This window comes from Gymnogyps californianus, chromosome 1 (genome assembly GCF_018139145.2).
Source record: "Gymnogyps californianus isolate 813 chromosome 1, ASM1813914v2, whole genome shotgun sequence".
Taxonomy (NCBI): Eukaryota; Metazoa; Chordata; class Aves; order Accipitriformes; family Cathartidae; genus Gymnogyps; species Gymnogyps californianus.
This window is the reverse complement of record NC_059471.1, coordinates 75,809,120-75,826,076: the sequence shown is the minus strand read 5'-3', so window position 1 is coordinate 75,826,076 and position 16,957 is coordinate 75,809,120. Positions and strand designations below refer to the sequence as shown.

The window sequence follows — 16,957 nt, the reverse complement described above, 5'->3', positions numbered from 1 at the left end:
AAAGTCATAAAAGGAGTAATTTTGTTTGACTTCAAGAGGCCCTCCTTGTCTTAAAAGGAAGTAGAGACTGGTGGGAGGGACAATTACTTGAGGTACCAAAATATCTGGTAGGAGGAAATGGTCAGTGAAAATGTGCTGTTGTCGCTTGAGAATTAGACCTTGTTTTAGATGTAGTGTCTCAAAATCAGAATAATTATAAGCCAGAAGGTATTTTAGATACCTTTTCTTTGCATGTTGTCTGCCCACATCCCTTTCCCCCAAAGAATAAACTGTCTTAGGAGGTCTGCGGTCCAGTGTGTTTTACCTGTATAAAAAGCAGACAGGGACAAATTCGGCTCCACCACACTCAAGACACATGTTCTGGAAGGAAAGACAAGACACATGTTCTAGAAGGAAAATGTGTTTTTAACTCAAATGTGGACATGTGGGAGTTGCCATGTCCTGGGGAACCAGAGAATTTTGGATCTCTGCCTTCATTTGTTTATCTCACTGGCTTCTGCGATGCTGACTGTGGAAACCGTGAGTGATTTCAGCTTTCCATTAACTATCACCTATGACCTAGTTTAGTATTTCAGTTCTGCGTTGCTTGTTATTTTAGTTCCAAGAATTAATGACTCCCTAGAGGAACTTGATCAAAGCAGGGGCTGGACAGCTAACAGAGTACTGTATGTGTGTCAGAAGATAGTGCTGGGGTTTCCAAGAGTCACTGAGATTTGAATAGGTCTTCCTGGGACATGCAATGGATAAGCCAGTGAAACTAACCAACCCAGGAACAGTGAATAGCCAGATCAAAACTGGTATCACGTCACCTGGCTGGAGACTTTGATGATGTCACAAAGCTGATAAGGGTCTCATCTGACAAAGAGTTAAAAAGGACAGTGAACACATTAGGGAAGGCTCTGAGAGGAAAGAAGATAAGCCTAAACAGAAATCATGGCAGCACTTCTGGGTGTATTCCCAGCCACGATCCAGCTCCCTGTGTAGTACCATTTGCAGCAGACAAACTTCTGCTCTCCCTACTTGAGAAACTGGAGGCAAAAAGTAGTCTAGGGACGAGGTCTCCAGAAGGCAGTATGGTGTGTGTGCCCAGGCCACTTTGCATGCAGCATGACTGAGTCATTCATCTGCCCAAGCATGCCCCTGCATGAGAAGAAGGTTCCTGTACGTTTTTTGATGCAAGCACAGAAAAAGCTTGAGACCAGCTAGGAAACGGAGATAGGAATTGAGGTCTACCATTTATATTTTTACCTGTTGATTTCATGGAGCAGCTTATTTCGTGTGATGCTTAGTGAAGGGAGAGACTGGATTTGAAGGGAGTCAGTATGCTTGCCTGTTTCCATGTCCCTAGAAAAGTAAAATGTAAACCTTTACCAAGACGTGAAGGGAGCACCCAGCAAGCCCAGAGAAGAGAGCACTTTGTCACTCAGGGCTGTCTTCCTGAGCTCTTGCTGGACAAGCTCAGCAGGCTAGGGCCACACTGACTTGTCAGTTCAGATTAGGACTGTCCTTGTGAAGTGAATCTCCCAATGGTCCCCATGTTTTTGTTCATGCAGTGGAGCACTGGGTTCCTCTTGGGTGAACCTAGCCCAGAAGATGCGCTCCAGGAAGGCATCTAGCAGACTCTGACTGCTAACAGGCATTCAGCCCATGGGGCTGGACTGGTGCTAGTCTAGGGAAGACTGCCCGCTGTCCCCTTGCACACTGTTTGGCTCTTGAGTCCTCAGCACCAACTGCTTCACCCCACTGCTTCACCGCTCCTGCTTGCTGCACTACTATGTGGACATAGTCTAAGCCCAGTTTACTGCAGACCTACAGATAATAGGTCTCTTTAGACATGATAATTGTGATTATTATAAGATTTTAAGTTCTGCTCTTTCTAAAATATGTTTCATCTCAGGCAAAACACTGTTCTATTTCCCACTTTCTATGTATAATTTTAGTTATATGGATATATAAGGTATAGGTACAGTGTGTGTGTGTATATATATGTATTGTTAAGTATATGGATATATTTGGAAGCTATAGCAGCATATATGTGTCCAGATTAACACAGGAGGAAATTCATCCTAGTGCTACCTCTTGTGTGATAGCCTCGCTACCCCTAGCAGCTCAGCTCTCTCTGTCACAAAAAGGCCTACAACTTCTGCCTCTGATTTGGGGACAGAAGTGGCTCAAGCCAGCTGAGGTGCACCAGGCATATGGAGTGGCAGTATTAACATCTGCTAGCAGGAACAGCTCCTGATTTGTAAGTGGGGAGGCAGGCTGTTTGTACCTCTCCTACCCTCAGGTCACTGGGCACTTTGAGGTCAGTGTCTTCATCCATGATATGATGTGGTCACAGCTATGCACAGCTACCTCGTCCTCGTTTAGATCAGGGCTATGGTCACCTCTGATTGATACAGCTGTGAAAAGATAAAGCAAAGTGCTGACAAGAGAGATACTCATATTCTGAGAAAGTAATTTTATTTTTTTTAACATAGTATGAAGAAGGTTTGCATTCCGAAGTCCTGCACTTCTGATTTGTTTACAGTTAGAGATATGTCAATTTTTTATTTCCTGTAGTCATTTCCTCCAGTTCCCTCCAGTCTCTGGTAGAAAGTGATCAAATAGTAAAGTCCAGAGATTACAATTACTCATCTCTTCACAGTTTGTTGTGTCATTCCAACCATGAGACTCATCTTTCAAGCATGTTCAATGATCTTCGCACTGGGCAACTTGGTGGCTTCTCAGTCACAATCTCCTGGTAAGTTCAAATCCCCAAATATTTATTTAAGAAATTGATATATTAGTTAGCCATATTTCTGTGCATACTTTACCTCATGTGTTACAATATTCAGTACTTTTTTTGGTGAAAAGAATCAACCAAACAGAAATTGATATCTAGCAGAGATGAAAGTGGATTCTTAAAAAAAAACAATAATGATGATGGTAATAGCAGATTTCTATGAAGTTTTCTAATTAAAAATCAAGGCAGAACTCGCTAAGCTTGTGTGTGGTCTTTAAGCAGGACTACTTACTGTCTAAGGCATAGGTTATAACAGAGTAGACTGCATCCAAAAAAGACTAGCCTTCACATTGAACAAAGATGGATAAAACAGATTCCAGGTAAGACTTCAGCACTTAGTATTCTGGAAGAATGAACACAATGAGAAAATATCCAGCAATATCTTATGCCTGAGAAAGCATCAAGGTAAAAATACTATTAAACAGCAAAATTAATAAAGATACTAAAGACTGGTTATTTGGCTACCTAAATATAAGAACATTATTTCATTTATTTGTCTGCAACGTCATTACTTATAGCTTGCCAAAGATAAATGGATTATTACAGAAATCAAACATAAAGCCCAACACATAGACTGATAATCTAATCTTCACTCTTGTTAATTTATCACAAGTTCCCTGTCATTCATTTTATAAGGACAAAGAAATACTTTAAAGTTATGCTCTTGTCTTATCAACCTATAAATCAGCTCTCTGTTCTGCTATACGTACGGTAAGTACCATTTTCAGCAACGCAGCACCACCTGATTCTCCAGTGTTAATTGCTCCTGTGAGTCACTGGCTCTCCTGTGAAGCGACATGACTCTTCCCTGTCCTGAGATGGCAACCACCTATAGCCATGCTGTACTGATGGCATGAAAATTACAGTTGTGGTGCTTATTTGATGCAAAGTGTCATGATGCCTAGCAATGGTTGGCAATCTTCTGAAAAAAACCACTCAGTTTAAAGGGTTATAACAATTACGCTATAAGGATTATGCCTTGTCTCAAAAAGTCTATAAAAAACTCTCTCTTGCTGTCTTGTTCCTTTTCTTGAAAAGAGGTTTTCTATTCATTCTGTCCTGTGCATTCAATTCAGCAGTCTTGTGTGCAAGGAGTTGTACTTTTGCCTACATGTTTTCCTATTAATGAAATGAAACTGTTCTCATAGATCAGTAGTATTAAGGGTAACTAAAAACTGTAGGCTCAGATCTAGGTCTTACTCTCCAGTAGTTTCTAATACAGTGTGCTGCAATATGTGGAAGTTCAACCTGTGGTTACTTATCAGGTTTCATCAGTGTAAGGAAATCAAAAGCAGTTTTTCTTTTTTGTTATGTTTCAATGAGGTTTCAACTGTTCCAGTACATGCATGTTCCATTCTGTTATCTTTGCAGATTGACACTCTGCCTCTCTTTTTTCTCTTTTTTGATCTGTTCCATGAGATTCAGCCTTTTTACAATGTTCCCCTTCAATAGTATTTTTTCTCAGTAATAAACTTTGAAAAGTGGCTTGAACGTGGAATGTACTTGCTCATATTCTTTCTCATGGTTGTGTCTGCATAATTTATTGCTCAAGGAAATTTCTTTTTTTTCCCCTGTAAAAGTACTTTCTCCACACATCATAGTGGTATTTTCCATGCTTCTCTGTCCTGAGAAGAGCTAGGTGCCCAGCAGTGCCTGGAGGTTAAAGTCTTGTGTGGAGCCCTACCAGTCCCCGTCTGGTTTTACCAAAGATGTAGGCTTGGATAATTCTCTCTGAAGCTCATGCTCCAGGCACTGGTATGTGCAGTACAGCACTGCAACATACTGCATACCTAGACCAGCAGGCCATCCTCAGACAGAAAGTTGCTGCCACCCCTCTTTAGCCCAGGGACTGCTTATTCATAATATTTTTGACCATCTACCCATTAACATAATACAAAGAATAATGATTAATGTGTTACTTTGGACTATTGTGTGCCTCTAGGATGATGAATGGAAGAATGCTTTAAATAATTACAGTTACTGTGGAAGAGCTGGCACATTAGCTGAGAACGATCCATGGTGTTACAGGTAGATTCATAAAAATTCCATCATAAAGAAAGGGAGAGAAATGGTCCCCTCTATTCTCTTTCTCTCTATCTCTTTCCATTAACAAAAGATATGCATGGTTCTGCCTCCAGAAGTATAGGTGTATATGTGCTTCAAAGGAAAAAAAAAAAGGAAATTAAACACCTTTTCAGGTAAAGGCAAAGGAAAGATCATCAGAAGGAAATACCATATTTCAGATAACCTGTACATATCCTCGGAGGATTTGATGTCAATTTAATCCAAACTTTAAAAACCTCACTTAGGCTATACATCTTTTCATGTCGAAATGTGAATTATGCAACATATACATGCTATAATTTGAAAAGATACACGCAAATGTTTACTGAACATTTACACAAAACATAACTCATACTACATTCAAAAAGGCTACAAAACTCATGAAATTAGAAAGCACAGTAGAAAATTGCCCTGACTAGAGCTCTACAAACACAGTCTTTAATAATAAAAGATTGGTAAAACCTTTTCTGTCCAACATAGTTAGTTAGTTAAGACTGATTTATTATGAAGTTCTTAAAAACTAGAGCACAGGAAAGAATATATATATATCTCACCAGATAGTTTATTACAATTTCTGTTCCATTTCTATCAAATGGTTCTATTTATTGTTAAAGTATTTAATAACGAATTACCTTCCATTTTAGTACATGAATAACTGCAGCTGCTGGAGTTTATATTTAAATGTTAAAATCCCAGAGTTTCAATTCATAATATGTAGGTTTTTTGCAGAAAAAGGTTCTGATCCTAGAAAGATTTATATGTGTTGTTAAGTTGATGCGCTCTGAGTAATCCTGCTGAAGTCAAGTGGACTACTCAGAGTGTACAAAGTTAAGTCCATCGATAAATCACTGCAGGACTGGAGCCAAACTGATATTCTTCTCTGTCATCCGAAAAAATATGCATTGCCAAACCCAAGATTTAGTGTGCATCTCTGAACCGCAGCCTCTAATAAGTAGGATAGAGCTATCATAATATAACTGAAAAATAGAGAATAATGAGTGTTGTCCAAGGTTCAGAATGAATTGGTGACTTTTGGTGCCTTCCAACAGGCCAGTCAGATCAGACCCTCAGGTTTTATTTAGTGTCCACCCCTTAGTGTGTGGAAATCCCCTGTGGTCCCTCTGGTTTCCTTATTATCCATCTCTAGAGCCAACCACCCCTCAACTAACCCACTATGAGTTTGAAGAGATTGAACACCCCATTAAAGGAACTTTATGGGATTTAGGGTTTTGATGCTGGTGTCCTTTTTGCGTTGGAATTGAGGGAAAATGTGCCACCCTGAAAAGGATTTCAAGAGTGGCCTGTACTGGAGAGAGAAGGGTGAGTTGCCACTTTACCAAAATCTTCACTTTTATTTCTCTGCTGGCAGTGTCAGGGTTGTGGGATACATAGTCACAAGTTCAAGGAGCTTCCCAAGCACACATCACCTATGTGAGAGGCAAATTCAATCTAAATATTGGCACCATAGTTTTTCTCAGGTGTATACAAAAAATTTGCATGAGCAAATTCTGTGTGCTCTCTCTTACAATTAATGAACCAGTGCTATATGTGTTAATTCCACCAATTTCCCTACAAACATAATTTTAAAAAAAAAGGTATTTATACTGCCCAGTAAGAGAAAATTCAGTTAGAAAGACTAAGCAGTGCAATATTATTTTACCACTCTGAACTTGGAGGGATAAAACTCATAGCATTACAGTGTTTTCCTCTTGGAGGTATTTAAAACAAGCTTTTCCTCTCCTTTCTTCTCTTCTTTTAATTGTGTTGCTTATTTAGGTTATAAACTCCCTTTTTCCTTTTCCTCCCTTTTTTCTGTACCTGTACAGCCCTTGTGATCAAATTGCCTGAACACCTTAGAGTGATTAGAGCCATTTTTCTTAGCAAATTCTACAAGATTCTTCAAAACCTTTACCGATCATTTGACATCTGCAAGCACCTACTTTTCACCAGTAATGTTACCTCTTTGCTTTGCAATTCCCTTCAGACTTCAGATACTAGCAGCTCTACAGTACTGAGCTGGCCTCAAGGTATAGGCCCTATGCATTGCATACACGTGAACCAGTCTATACTTTTTGCAGAGGGACCATGGGGTGCTCCCTGGTGTTGCTGTGCACGCTTTCATTTTGCTATTTTGAAATTCTAATTTCAGCCTCTCTAGGTTATTTTACTCTGTTTTCTTGCATTTTAGATATTCTTATGTCGTCTTATTTTATGATCATCCGAGTCTATTGCATACATATCTTTGAAATACTGATTGCATACCAATGTCAAGGGATGCATTTCATACTCATTGCTGAAATCATATTCTCTGTCAATGTCCTGGGCAGGTTGGAAAGATGCCATCAGGACCACAATAATCAATTTCAATAATGAGAAGATGCAGATTACGTGGACAGCAAGAGAACTATTTCACAGTGAGAATGTGTCATTTTCTTATACGTGAGTATTGACAATGCCTATTCTTCTCTTCTTAAAGGATTTACTTTGGGAGGCTGAAATATCTAAGTCCATTTGAGTCTTCTGTGAATGGTACCTGAAAATGCGTTTAACATTTATTAATCATCCAGCATGAAACCTGTTTATATTCACAACCTGCTATGGAAGTGTACAAATCAAGAATCCTGCTCAATAGTCAGTCACAACAGACATTATATGAAAGATTTGTCCCTCTTGTTTCATGCTAAATGCTAATGCTAATTACAATATTGAAAGTGTGTATATTTTTTCCACATCTGTGTGTATATTTTTCTTATTAATGGACGTCATTAATGACTAACAGAAATTTAATGTTTTGGTTAAAGACAGTCATAGCGCTTGATCTTCCCTTTTCTTTCTGGGTGGTATATGTGAAAGAACTTTTAGCAGTACAATCTTGGAAACAGGTTCATGAAAACATCTGTTTGAGCAAGTCATTCTCTTATTAGAAAACAACAACAATAACAACATGAAGGAAACTTGATAATTTCAGACTGCATCAAAACCCAGGGCTGGAAAGTCAATGAAGTTTGGGTAATGAATTCCCTCATAGCACTATGAAATTTGCCACTTCAAGAAATTCCTTACCCAGACTTCCCTTGGTAGGAGCATTTGAAAAAGAAAAAAAAAAAAGAAAGAAAGAAAAAAGAACAGTAAAAAAAAGGAATTAACTTTTGTTAAGTGGTAAGAGCATTCCATTCACCAATATTATTTCATTTATAGATTTGATGAAGGCAAGCACAAAGTTTGGAAGCCATGTCCCACCTATTTATTGGATCAAGATTATAATTCTGGATGTCTTTTTAAGACAGAAGGACCCACCCTTGCCATCTCTATCAGGAACAGCAATGGAAGTGAAGAGCTTTTTTCTAAAAGACTAAAATCTGATTTTTATAGTAAGTATGTAAAATCACAACTACTTTGGTAGTCCTAATGTCTTCACTGATTCCTTAGTTGTCCTTAGTTTGAGAAGAAATCAGTTATACTGGTGTATAAAGTGTTGGTGTGTGTGCTAAAACCAAACTATAGTTATTTCATATTGATTTTCATCCCTTGCTGTCATCTGTAGTTACACAGACCTGTGTGCAGCTGCAGCTAAGTGAGATTACATGGGACTTAGATTTGTCCCAAAATACAGTTTCAAAATCAGAATGAAAATACTAAAATATATGGGTGTGCTTAGTCTAGTGCAGGCCTGCTCAGTATTCATATCAGGAAAATGAATAAAAGCTGATAGTTTCTTGTCTTAGTGCTGGATGTGTGATCTTTCTCGTATTTTCAACCTTGCATTCTTTTGCCATCTTCCATGGGATGCGAGGCAGCAAACTACTTCTTATCAAAGAGACTGTCATAAAACTATCATCAGATGTCAACAGAAATTAGTTGAGTGGCTCTGGTACAGTCTGACAGCGTAAGAGAGACATCCTCCTACTAGTAGAGAGACGATGTTCCTGTTTTTATTAAATCCCTCCTGCCCCTAAATATGTATTTCACATCTAGTATGAGATTAGTTTATCAAAATCTTCTAGAATTTCACATAGTTACAGTATTTAAAGTGGAGGGATTATTTCTGATGAAAATCACACAGAAAATATACAACACAATTATCTGAAAATATATATATATTTCAAATCATTATTAGCATTTATTAATAATGTTTTAGCAAAAGAGATTAAACAAAAACCTGTCAAGGCATCTAACTTTGAGAATACTTTTATATCTCATAATTTTACCAATATCTGGTAAATTATGGAAAGCTGCAGCCTAATCCTTGAATTTTAGCTATTAAACGCCCACTGATAGTAAAATGAATTTCAAAAGGGTTAGGTAACAAAGCACAAATATCAAGGATCAGACTTAAGTCTTTAAATTAGGAAGGCAGAATTTTCATAATACAAAAAGGCAACTAGAAAGACTGAGAAAGCAGGTAACACTCTTCTCACCCCTTTATTTCCCACTACTGAAGACTAACAAGCTGCATAGATCAAACCATTGCATGCTCTTCTGACCATCTGAAAACAGTGAGGGGTAGATTCAGTTGTGCACAGGTAGGCACCCCGTGCTTTTTGCAGATGCCCCACCATATCCCACATAGCCTCCAGCAGCTGCACAAGTGTGTCTTGTAGGTTTTATGGTATGGAATTTGTCAGTCCCTTTCCAGTGAAGAAGCCTCTTTCTTTCTCTTGATTGCAGGGAGTATGAGGAGACTTGAGTCCTTCCTTAAGTACTTGCAATAGATTCCTGACATGAGATAGTATCTACCTTTGAATGTGGCACCTCGACTGGTGAGCAGTGCCATGGTGTCAAGCTTCATTTTGATGTTTAATAGGGAGGTCAGCTACCAAAGTGTGTCCTCCAAGAAGAAAGTCCACCTTCTTCACTCTACTACTCAGAGAAACATTGAGACAGGAAGGAATAACAATAATTTTAATTGCGAAGTACTTCTTTTTAAGAGACTATAGCATAATTTGTTTCTCTTCTTCTTAGTAAAGCCCAATCGACCAGAAAATGTGACCTTCTTCTGGAAAGAGGACACTGTTACTGTAAGCTGTAACAAACCAGAGAGAGCTGTGAAGTGCTTGAGACTCGAGCTTCAATACAAAAGCAAGTTTGACAAAGAGTGGCAAGTGAGTTGGACATGATGTTTTTAATTAACATTGGAAAGAGCTGGAAGTAACATCTCCATAGAATGTAAAATAGAGTAGTTTTCAAATTGTTCTCCCATCCTATATTTTCAAATATAAATGGTAGTAGAAAACAGTTAGATTTTTAGGATCCTGGATCCTTGCCATGCCAGAAATCATTTACTTTTTGAGCTATATCTAGTTGCCACCCAAAGAGCTGAGGACAATCTAAGGGAAAGGTCTTACTTTCAGAATAGAGTAGTTTTGGAAGATAAAAGCAGAAAGAAGAGTAGAGAAAAGAAGAGAGAAAAAGGGAGAAAAAGCCATGAAATAGAATGAAAGAAAAGACATGACACAGGATTTTTATTTATTCTAAAGTTAGCTGTTAAGTATTTCTAAATATTATTTCATTGACTTAAACCTTTCCAGTCTCAAAAATAACTTGTAAATATTTTGTGGATTGAAGTGTCTTTGCATATTGTAAATATGCAACTGTAACATAGTGCACTATGTAATGATTGTTATGACCTTCAACTCAATATCAGACAATGAGGAACAGATACGAATAGTGAAGAGTCAGTCAAGAAACAGAATTCCTCGAAACTCAGAGAAGTTAAAATTCAGTTCTGAGGTTTTGGGTTGGCCTATCCCTTGTCCTAGTTGTGACCATGACTGAACGTAGCTTTCTGAAGCACTGTCTTGAAAACCAGAATTAACGATGATACATCTTCCTTCTCAGTCCAGAACTTCTAAGTGTTGCAGTGTTGGAGAGCAAGGCTTTGATCCAAGGAAATGCTATTCTTTCCGGGTCAGACTGAAGAGGCTAGTACCGTACTGCAATGTAGTTAATTACAGCAGTGACTGGGAAGCAGAAACATTTTGGATGAATGGCACGTTATTAGGTAACAGCTGTGCTACATTCATATATTGTCTAAATACAAAGGGGGAAGGGGAGACTGCAAAAGAGGCTAGGAACATGCAGCAAATTAATGTTGCACTGTTGTGCTCCATCTTCTGTTATCAGAGAAAGTTCATGTGGATGTCTAATTGCCCATGTTTACCTCCTGTCCACTTTGTTCCTGATGGCCCATAACACTATCAATTTATGCCATAATCAGCAAAGTTAAGAGTGTCCTTACTATTTGTGTTACAATAGTGTCTAGGGTCCACAAATGACAGCGATGTGATGCGTGGGGGGTGGGGGTGGGGGGCGGGGTGGGGGAGTCCACAGATGATATTCGAACATCAAACCTGAACCCTAAGAAAATCCTTGATGCCTCATTTTTGAAGGCAGTTTTTTTTGAAAGTACACCCCGTTGAACTACAGGACCAGAGGTCATAGCAGTCTGATGCTTGTATGTGCTGGATTGATCAAAACAGGGAGGATGGGGAAAAAGAGATGAAATGGAAGCAAAGTCAATATCAGCACTGCTTTCCCACCAGACAGACACATCTGAGTATGATTGACTTCAATTAGACCTTTGATGGAAACTATTTCTACTGGTTATCAAAACCAATAAACAGATTTGCTGTAGTAAAGAAAAGACTGTACACCATCCCAACACATTCGTATCATATCAGCTAAGCACAAAATGCCACCCACTAGGCTTTGTCAGAATTATGAGACACCCAGATGTCCAGTGTACCCAGATCTGAGTTCTCTAAAATGCAATGGGCTATTAGCTCACCTGAAGAAAATCTGTATGCGCAAAGCTGGGATGAAATCCTGGAGCATAGGTATGTGTAGCCTGTGCACTAGTAGTAGCCACAGTGCTGACCTCCAGAGAAGCCTCCTCCACCATGCAAATCGTGAGTCTGCAAGCATGTCCTCAGGTGTGGTTGGCGAATGCCCTTAAGAAAACACAGAGGACAATGTCTCCCTGTGCCCCTCTGCGAGGTGAGCACATAACAGCCCTACCTGGACCATTTGACCAGAGACTGCCAGCAGATAACTTCAAGGACAGAAAGCACAGAAGAGACGGACTAATGGTTCAGTCACTCTGGGTGCCCCTGGATCAGAAGTGACATTGGCACAGCCCCTTCACTGGGGCAAGCACTTCACTTCAGGACTTTAATGAGTTATTATTGACTCCAAATCTAACATCAGAGGAAGCCATGAACAAAGCTATGCTCAAGAAATTTCATAGGCTCTGAATACCTTACTTGGGGATCACAACTTTTCTTGTGGCTTTCTGGCAAGCTGAATAAAGCAGGCAGGTGGAACAGGCTGGACAGTTGCTCCTGTATGAATAACCATTTAGTTTTTACAGTATTTATGCAGAGAGCAGGTCAGTAGTAGGAGGTAGAGTTTTGAGGTGGCATTACAAAAGCTGCAGGAAAAACACTGAGAATGCTGAAAAGTGCACAAATGTATTAGTTTTACATATCTGTGTGTTAGATGATAACCTGCTACTAGTTACTTTCTGGGTATCAGCACTTGTGGCTTGCTGGCTTTTTTTTGCTGGGATAGGGGAGATGTTGTTTGTTCGTTTGTTTTATCTTGGGAAATAAGACATTTAGGCTACATGTAAAATTGCCCTTGCAGCTTTGGTGATTGTAAGTAGGTGTATGTAATATAGATCTTAGCACAAAATTGCTGTATCACTGTCAATGTAATGTGAAGAAGATGAGAAGAAATACTCAATTCATTCATAACGCCTCTACTCTTTGCCTGTAAGCCCACTCCTTTGTCCTGTACCAAGTCAGTTTACATAAATAAAAGCACAGTTTTCTTTTGTTGCAAGATGTGGGGAAGGATGGCTTTTCTTTTCAGTTTCAATTGAAAAATTGAGCTTGTCTTATTTGTTCTTAAAAACTTTTCTTGTTTTGTTTTTTTTTTAAAGAAAAGTCAATGTTCTAGCATGATTAGGAATATTTACTTTTAAAGCAAAAAATAATTTTTTCACATACTTTTTTGTGATTATTCCTAGATTCATGTGATGATGATATAAAATCTCAGTCAAACACAGTAATTGTTTTAAGTTGTTTGCTGACAGTACTTCTAATGACGCTTACCCTCTTGATTCTTCTGTGTAAATGGCAGAGGTAAATATAATTTTATTGGTTACTACTAAATAACCATGACATGAAAATAGAGCTAGCATTCAGGATCAAGGCTCTTAGCACTCAAAATTCTTATCTGATAAATGAAGTCATCATGAAGATGTAGAAGTCAGTAGCTGAATTACTATTTGAGGGATAATGCATCCTGGACTTCCAAACACCAAGGCCTTTAATTTTCAAAAACAGAACAATTTTGGTAAAAGACAATGTTTCATGATAAAATTCTGTCTCTTGCACATAATTTCTTCTCTTTTTTAGAAATCTAGTTAAATCCTGAGAAGCCAATTATTTTGGTTATTTCTTCTGAACTGACATTCTTTTGTGCAACTTTCATCAGACTCAATCTCTGTTTGCAGTAGGCTAAAGTAAACTTGAGTGCATTCAACTTTAATAAGCCTGTAAGAATATTTGGATTTGCAGTTGAATGACTCTGTTCATGTTTAGAATCTACAGTTTAAAGAAACCCAAATCACCAAAAAACCAAACAAAACCTGTAAAGGCCCCAAATTTTGGCTTTTTCGGTGGGGAAAAAAAAGCCAAAAATGTAGTATTTTCAGAGCTGAAAGTATACGGGACTCTGATAACCTTTTTAGATCATAAGCTGAGTTTTTTCTCCTATACTTTTATGTTTCAAGTTTACATCTGTGTTCATTAAGTCAGCCAATACAGCTGGTTGCTGCACCACCAGTCTAGGGGAATGTGGCCAGGGAATGTAAAGCTCTGACTACTGCATGGAGCAGAATGGCACTTGCTGACTAGCTGGAAGTTTGTACAGAGTCCAGATTTTACTACGATGGGGTTGGTTGAAAATCCAGCAGAAAAATCACTCTTTGCCTGATAGCGTTATCATACTGTTGTAACTGCTTTTTGACTTTAGAACGCATTTAAAAGAAATCAAGCCTAGAGTACTGTCATGTAAAATAGATTTGTGGCTACAGAACTGTGCTGAAGTAGATTTTTGTATGAATGACTATGCTATAACAAAACATCAGTTTGTATTTTTCTTTCCTCTTTGCAGGCTTCAGAAGTCAGTCATGCCTGCTATACCAGATGCAAAATATATATTTGTTGATCTCTTCAATGATCATAATGGAAACTTCCAGGTAAACATTCCCTTCCTAGCAAGGCTGTAAACTCTACAGTGTTGAGAATAATTTGAAAGTAGCTACTGATACTTGCTCTGCACAGACATCACCAGAAGCACTCTCTGACCCAAGAGAAAAGCCCTTCCCCTCGTGCACCATCACCAAGAGGACCCACAGAGCAAATACCAGAGCTCATACAATCAATGCAGTGCTGCTTTGGCACTGTGAAAAGACACTTGCTATAGCAAGAGACAGAGAAATTGCTGGAGAAGAATTTAAGTGTATCCAGAGGCACAATATCCAGTGAGATGCCATTGTGGTGTTTGCAGCCCTTCCTGCACATGACAGCTCAGGGAGCTTGCTTCAACCTGACCTTGCCCGTTATGTTTGTGAAGTGCTGTGAGACTTAGTGCTGAGCCAGTGATGGCACTCATGCCTTTGGAGGCATCAGTCACAGTAGGAAGCATCCCCTCTTAGCCACAGAGGTGTATGGTCGCTAAACCTTTAGGTATGAAATGGCTGTCAAATGAATAGGCCACAGTTTTTGCTTCTGTATTCTTGCTGTTTCTTGAGTCCATGACATCACATATGTGATGTATTTTTCTGTATTAATTGGGCTGTCTTTATCTTAATTACTACTAAGTTTCCTCTGAGTGGAGACAAGTCAAATATTTGCATTTTCAAACCCAATGACAATATCAAAAAGCAGTAATAATGTTTCAGTGACAAAGTGAAAACTTTCTATATATAAGATAGCTTTAAACTGAAACTGAAAAAGAAAGATATAAATGCAAATTAATACTGAAGCTTTCATACAGAAATGCTATGTCGCCTAAATCTCCATGTAAACTCAGTCTTAATTTAGATTAAGTCAGGGCTTGGGTCAAAGAACGCATGAGTCTATCAAGGAGGGAACACCACGTATTTTACACATCCAAGGTTTTCTAAAGGCCCTGATTAAATACAAAGAGGTATTTAATGTGGTCTCAATAATAAGTAGGAGTTTGTGTGCATTTGTGGAATCCTGTCTGCTTTCCTGCCATTCTGCCTTTATTCCGTCCTGTTATCTTATGTCCTGTTTGTCTATATTGCTTCCTTTTCGTCTTGTCCATTGTGGCTTATCCTGGAAAGACGTCACTACTAAAGGAAAATCAGTGTCTGTACAGCCAGGTTTCTTTTGATTGATATCTCAGTCCCTGCCAACATCAACGTTTGCATTTTCCTAGGAATGGATAGACAAAACTGATCATGCAGTGGTGCAAACCAAGCTAGAATATGAAGAGCCAGAGTGCATCATTGAGGCAGAAAGCCAGCAAGAAGATGAGAACAGTGACAAACAGGGACCTCGGGAAAAAATCTTCACTTTTTCAGGAGCAGCTGAAAATAATGACTCCAAAGCAGCTCAGATTGCCTGCCTGATGCCAGCATCCAGCACTGTAGCTTCTTTTGCTGGCTTCCAGATTTTAATGAATGATGATATGTATGTGATGTTATAAAACCTGCATAATGCAGAAGGTGTTAGGAAATAATTACTTAAAAGATCCTGATGAGTTTAGGGGAGTGGCTGAATAGAAAAGGTTGTCATGAGTAGATTCACATCAAGAAAGACACTAGGCTGTATTATCTGGTTTCAGATCTGTACTTTCCCAGCACTTATGATTATTTGGGCAGGCTCAGTGTTTGAAACAAGCTCCTGATAATTTATGGAGTTATGATTTGTTGTTCTAATTGCATTTTATCTCTAAGACTAAATTGAGCCCCATTTTCCTGCTATGGACAGGAGAGAACAAGAGCTCCTCCATAATACATGTTCGCAGAGCCGAGACTCAGTCCTTGTGCTTACAGAGTATGTACAGCAGTGCAAACTACACTGTCATTCTTCCCAAATGAAGAGAGAAAATAAAGGGATTTTTCTGGTAATGGTCTTTGTCTCACAAAGCCCAGACCATATACTGCTCATTTTCACAGTGATAGGATACTGCTTTGCGAGCCCTCCTTAGACTAGAAGTGCTTGCTTTTGTAAGCTGCTTCTCCCACTGTGAAACTTTGTGCTGCATGGCACACATCAAAGGTTTTATAAAAAGAAAGAATAAGCCCCGTGTCTAAGAACAGAAGAGTGATGATGTGCAGTATTGAGTCACATTTTATCCTGCATGCAGTGCTATGTAGGCAGCTTCCTCCAGAACAGTGGGGCTTCATGGGCCTCCTCTGAGGTCAGGTCCTCAGCATCTTACAGTCTTTGTGTGACTAAGCAACTCCTTCTAGAAAGCTCAGGTTCATTTTGAACAATATTTATATTTAACTGTTGCATTTATTTCAAACTGGTTTTTAGTGCAATCAGCAGCTGTAGACCCAAATTAGGACTTCTTATTCATATTGCATATACCAGCCTTTTGTTCTCAAACTATGTTCTAAAGTTTTCTAAACACACCATCTTTTAAAATATGTTTAATTTTAAATTTAAAATGCAATATACTGTGGAATTAGACCTCAGGAAAAAGATCCTGACTATTCTGAATTTCCCTGTATCACTTAGGTTACATGCTATTTGAAAGCATATTTTGTAAAATAGTTTAAGTGCTAAAAACATCTATGATATGGGTAAGGTCTTGTAGATATACTGTGATTATATGTTGAATCAGCTCCAGTTATTTGCCTGGATATCAGTCAGTCATTAAATGACTATCAGTTGTCTAAGCTTTGCCAGTTGCATACTTTCATTGACTGATTTATAGTGTAACTTAGAAATTGCACATATCAGAAAATTACAGTGATTAGTAAAATATTTTTAATTCAGTGCTTAAAAAACTTCAACTCCAGATCTCTTTGGGAATGGTAAACCGTAATATAGATCATTAGGT

At 38.6% G+C, this 16,957-nt stretch overlaps 1 protein-coding gene across 1 annotated transcript; it reads left to right on the top strand.

Moving 5' to 3' along the window:
• Window positions 1-2,667: 2,667 nt before the first annotated feature.
• Window positions 2,668-15,592, top strand: CRLF2 (cytokine receptor like factor 2). The gene is made up of 8 exons (XM_050915331.1): window positions 2,668-2,743; window positions 7,177-7,288; window positions 8,048-8,220; window positions 9,812-9,951; window positions 10,688-10,850; window positions 12,879-12,993; window positions 14,030-14,114; window positions 15,323-15,592. Exons 1-8 carry the CDS (start codon window positions 2,668-2,670, stop codon window positions 15,590-15,592), a joined length of 1,134 nt encoding a protein of 377 aa, XP_050771288.1.
• The last annotated feature ends 1,365 nt before the right edge of the window (window positions 15,593-16,957 follow it).

Coding starts and splice junctions, on each gene's coding strand:
- CRLF2 (XM_050915331.1), top strand. CDS start 2,668: ATGAGACTCATCTTTCAAGCATGTTCAATGATCTTCGCACTGGGCAAC. Junction 12,994..14,029: donor CTTCTGTGTAAATGGCAGAG/GTAAATATAATT, acceptor TCCTCTTTGCAG/GCTTCAGAAGTCAGTCATGC. Junction 14,115..15,322: donor ATCATAATGGAAACTTCCAG/GTAAACATTCCC, acceptor GCATTTTCCTAG/GAATGGATAGACAAAACTGA.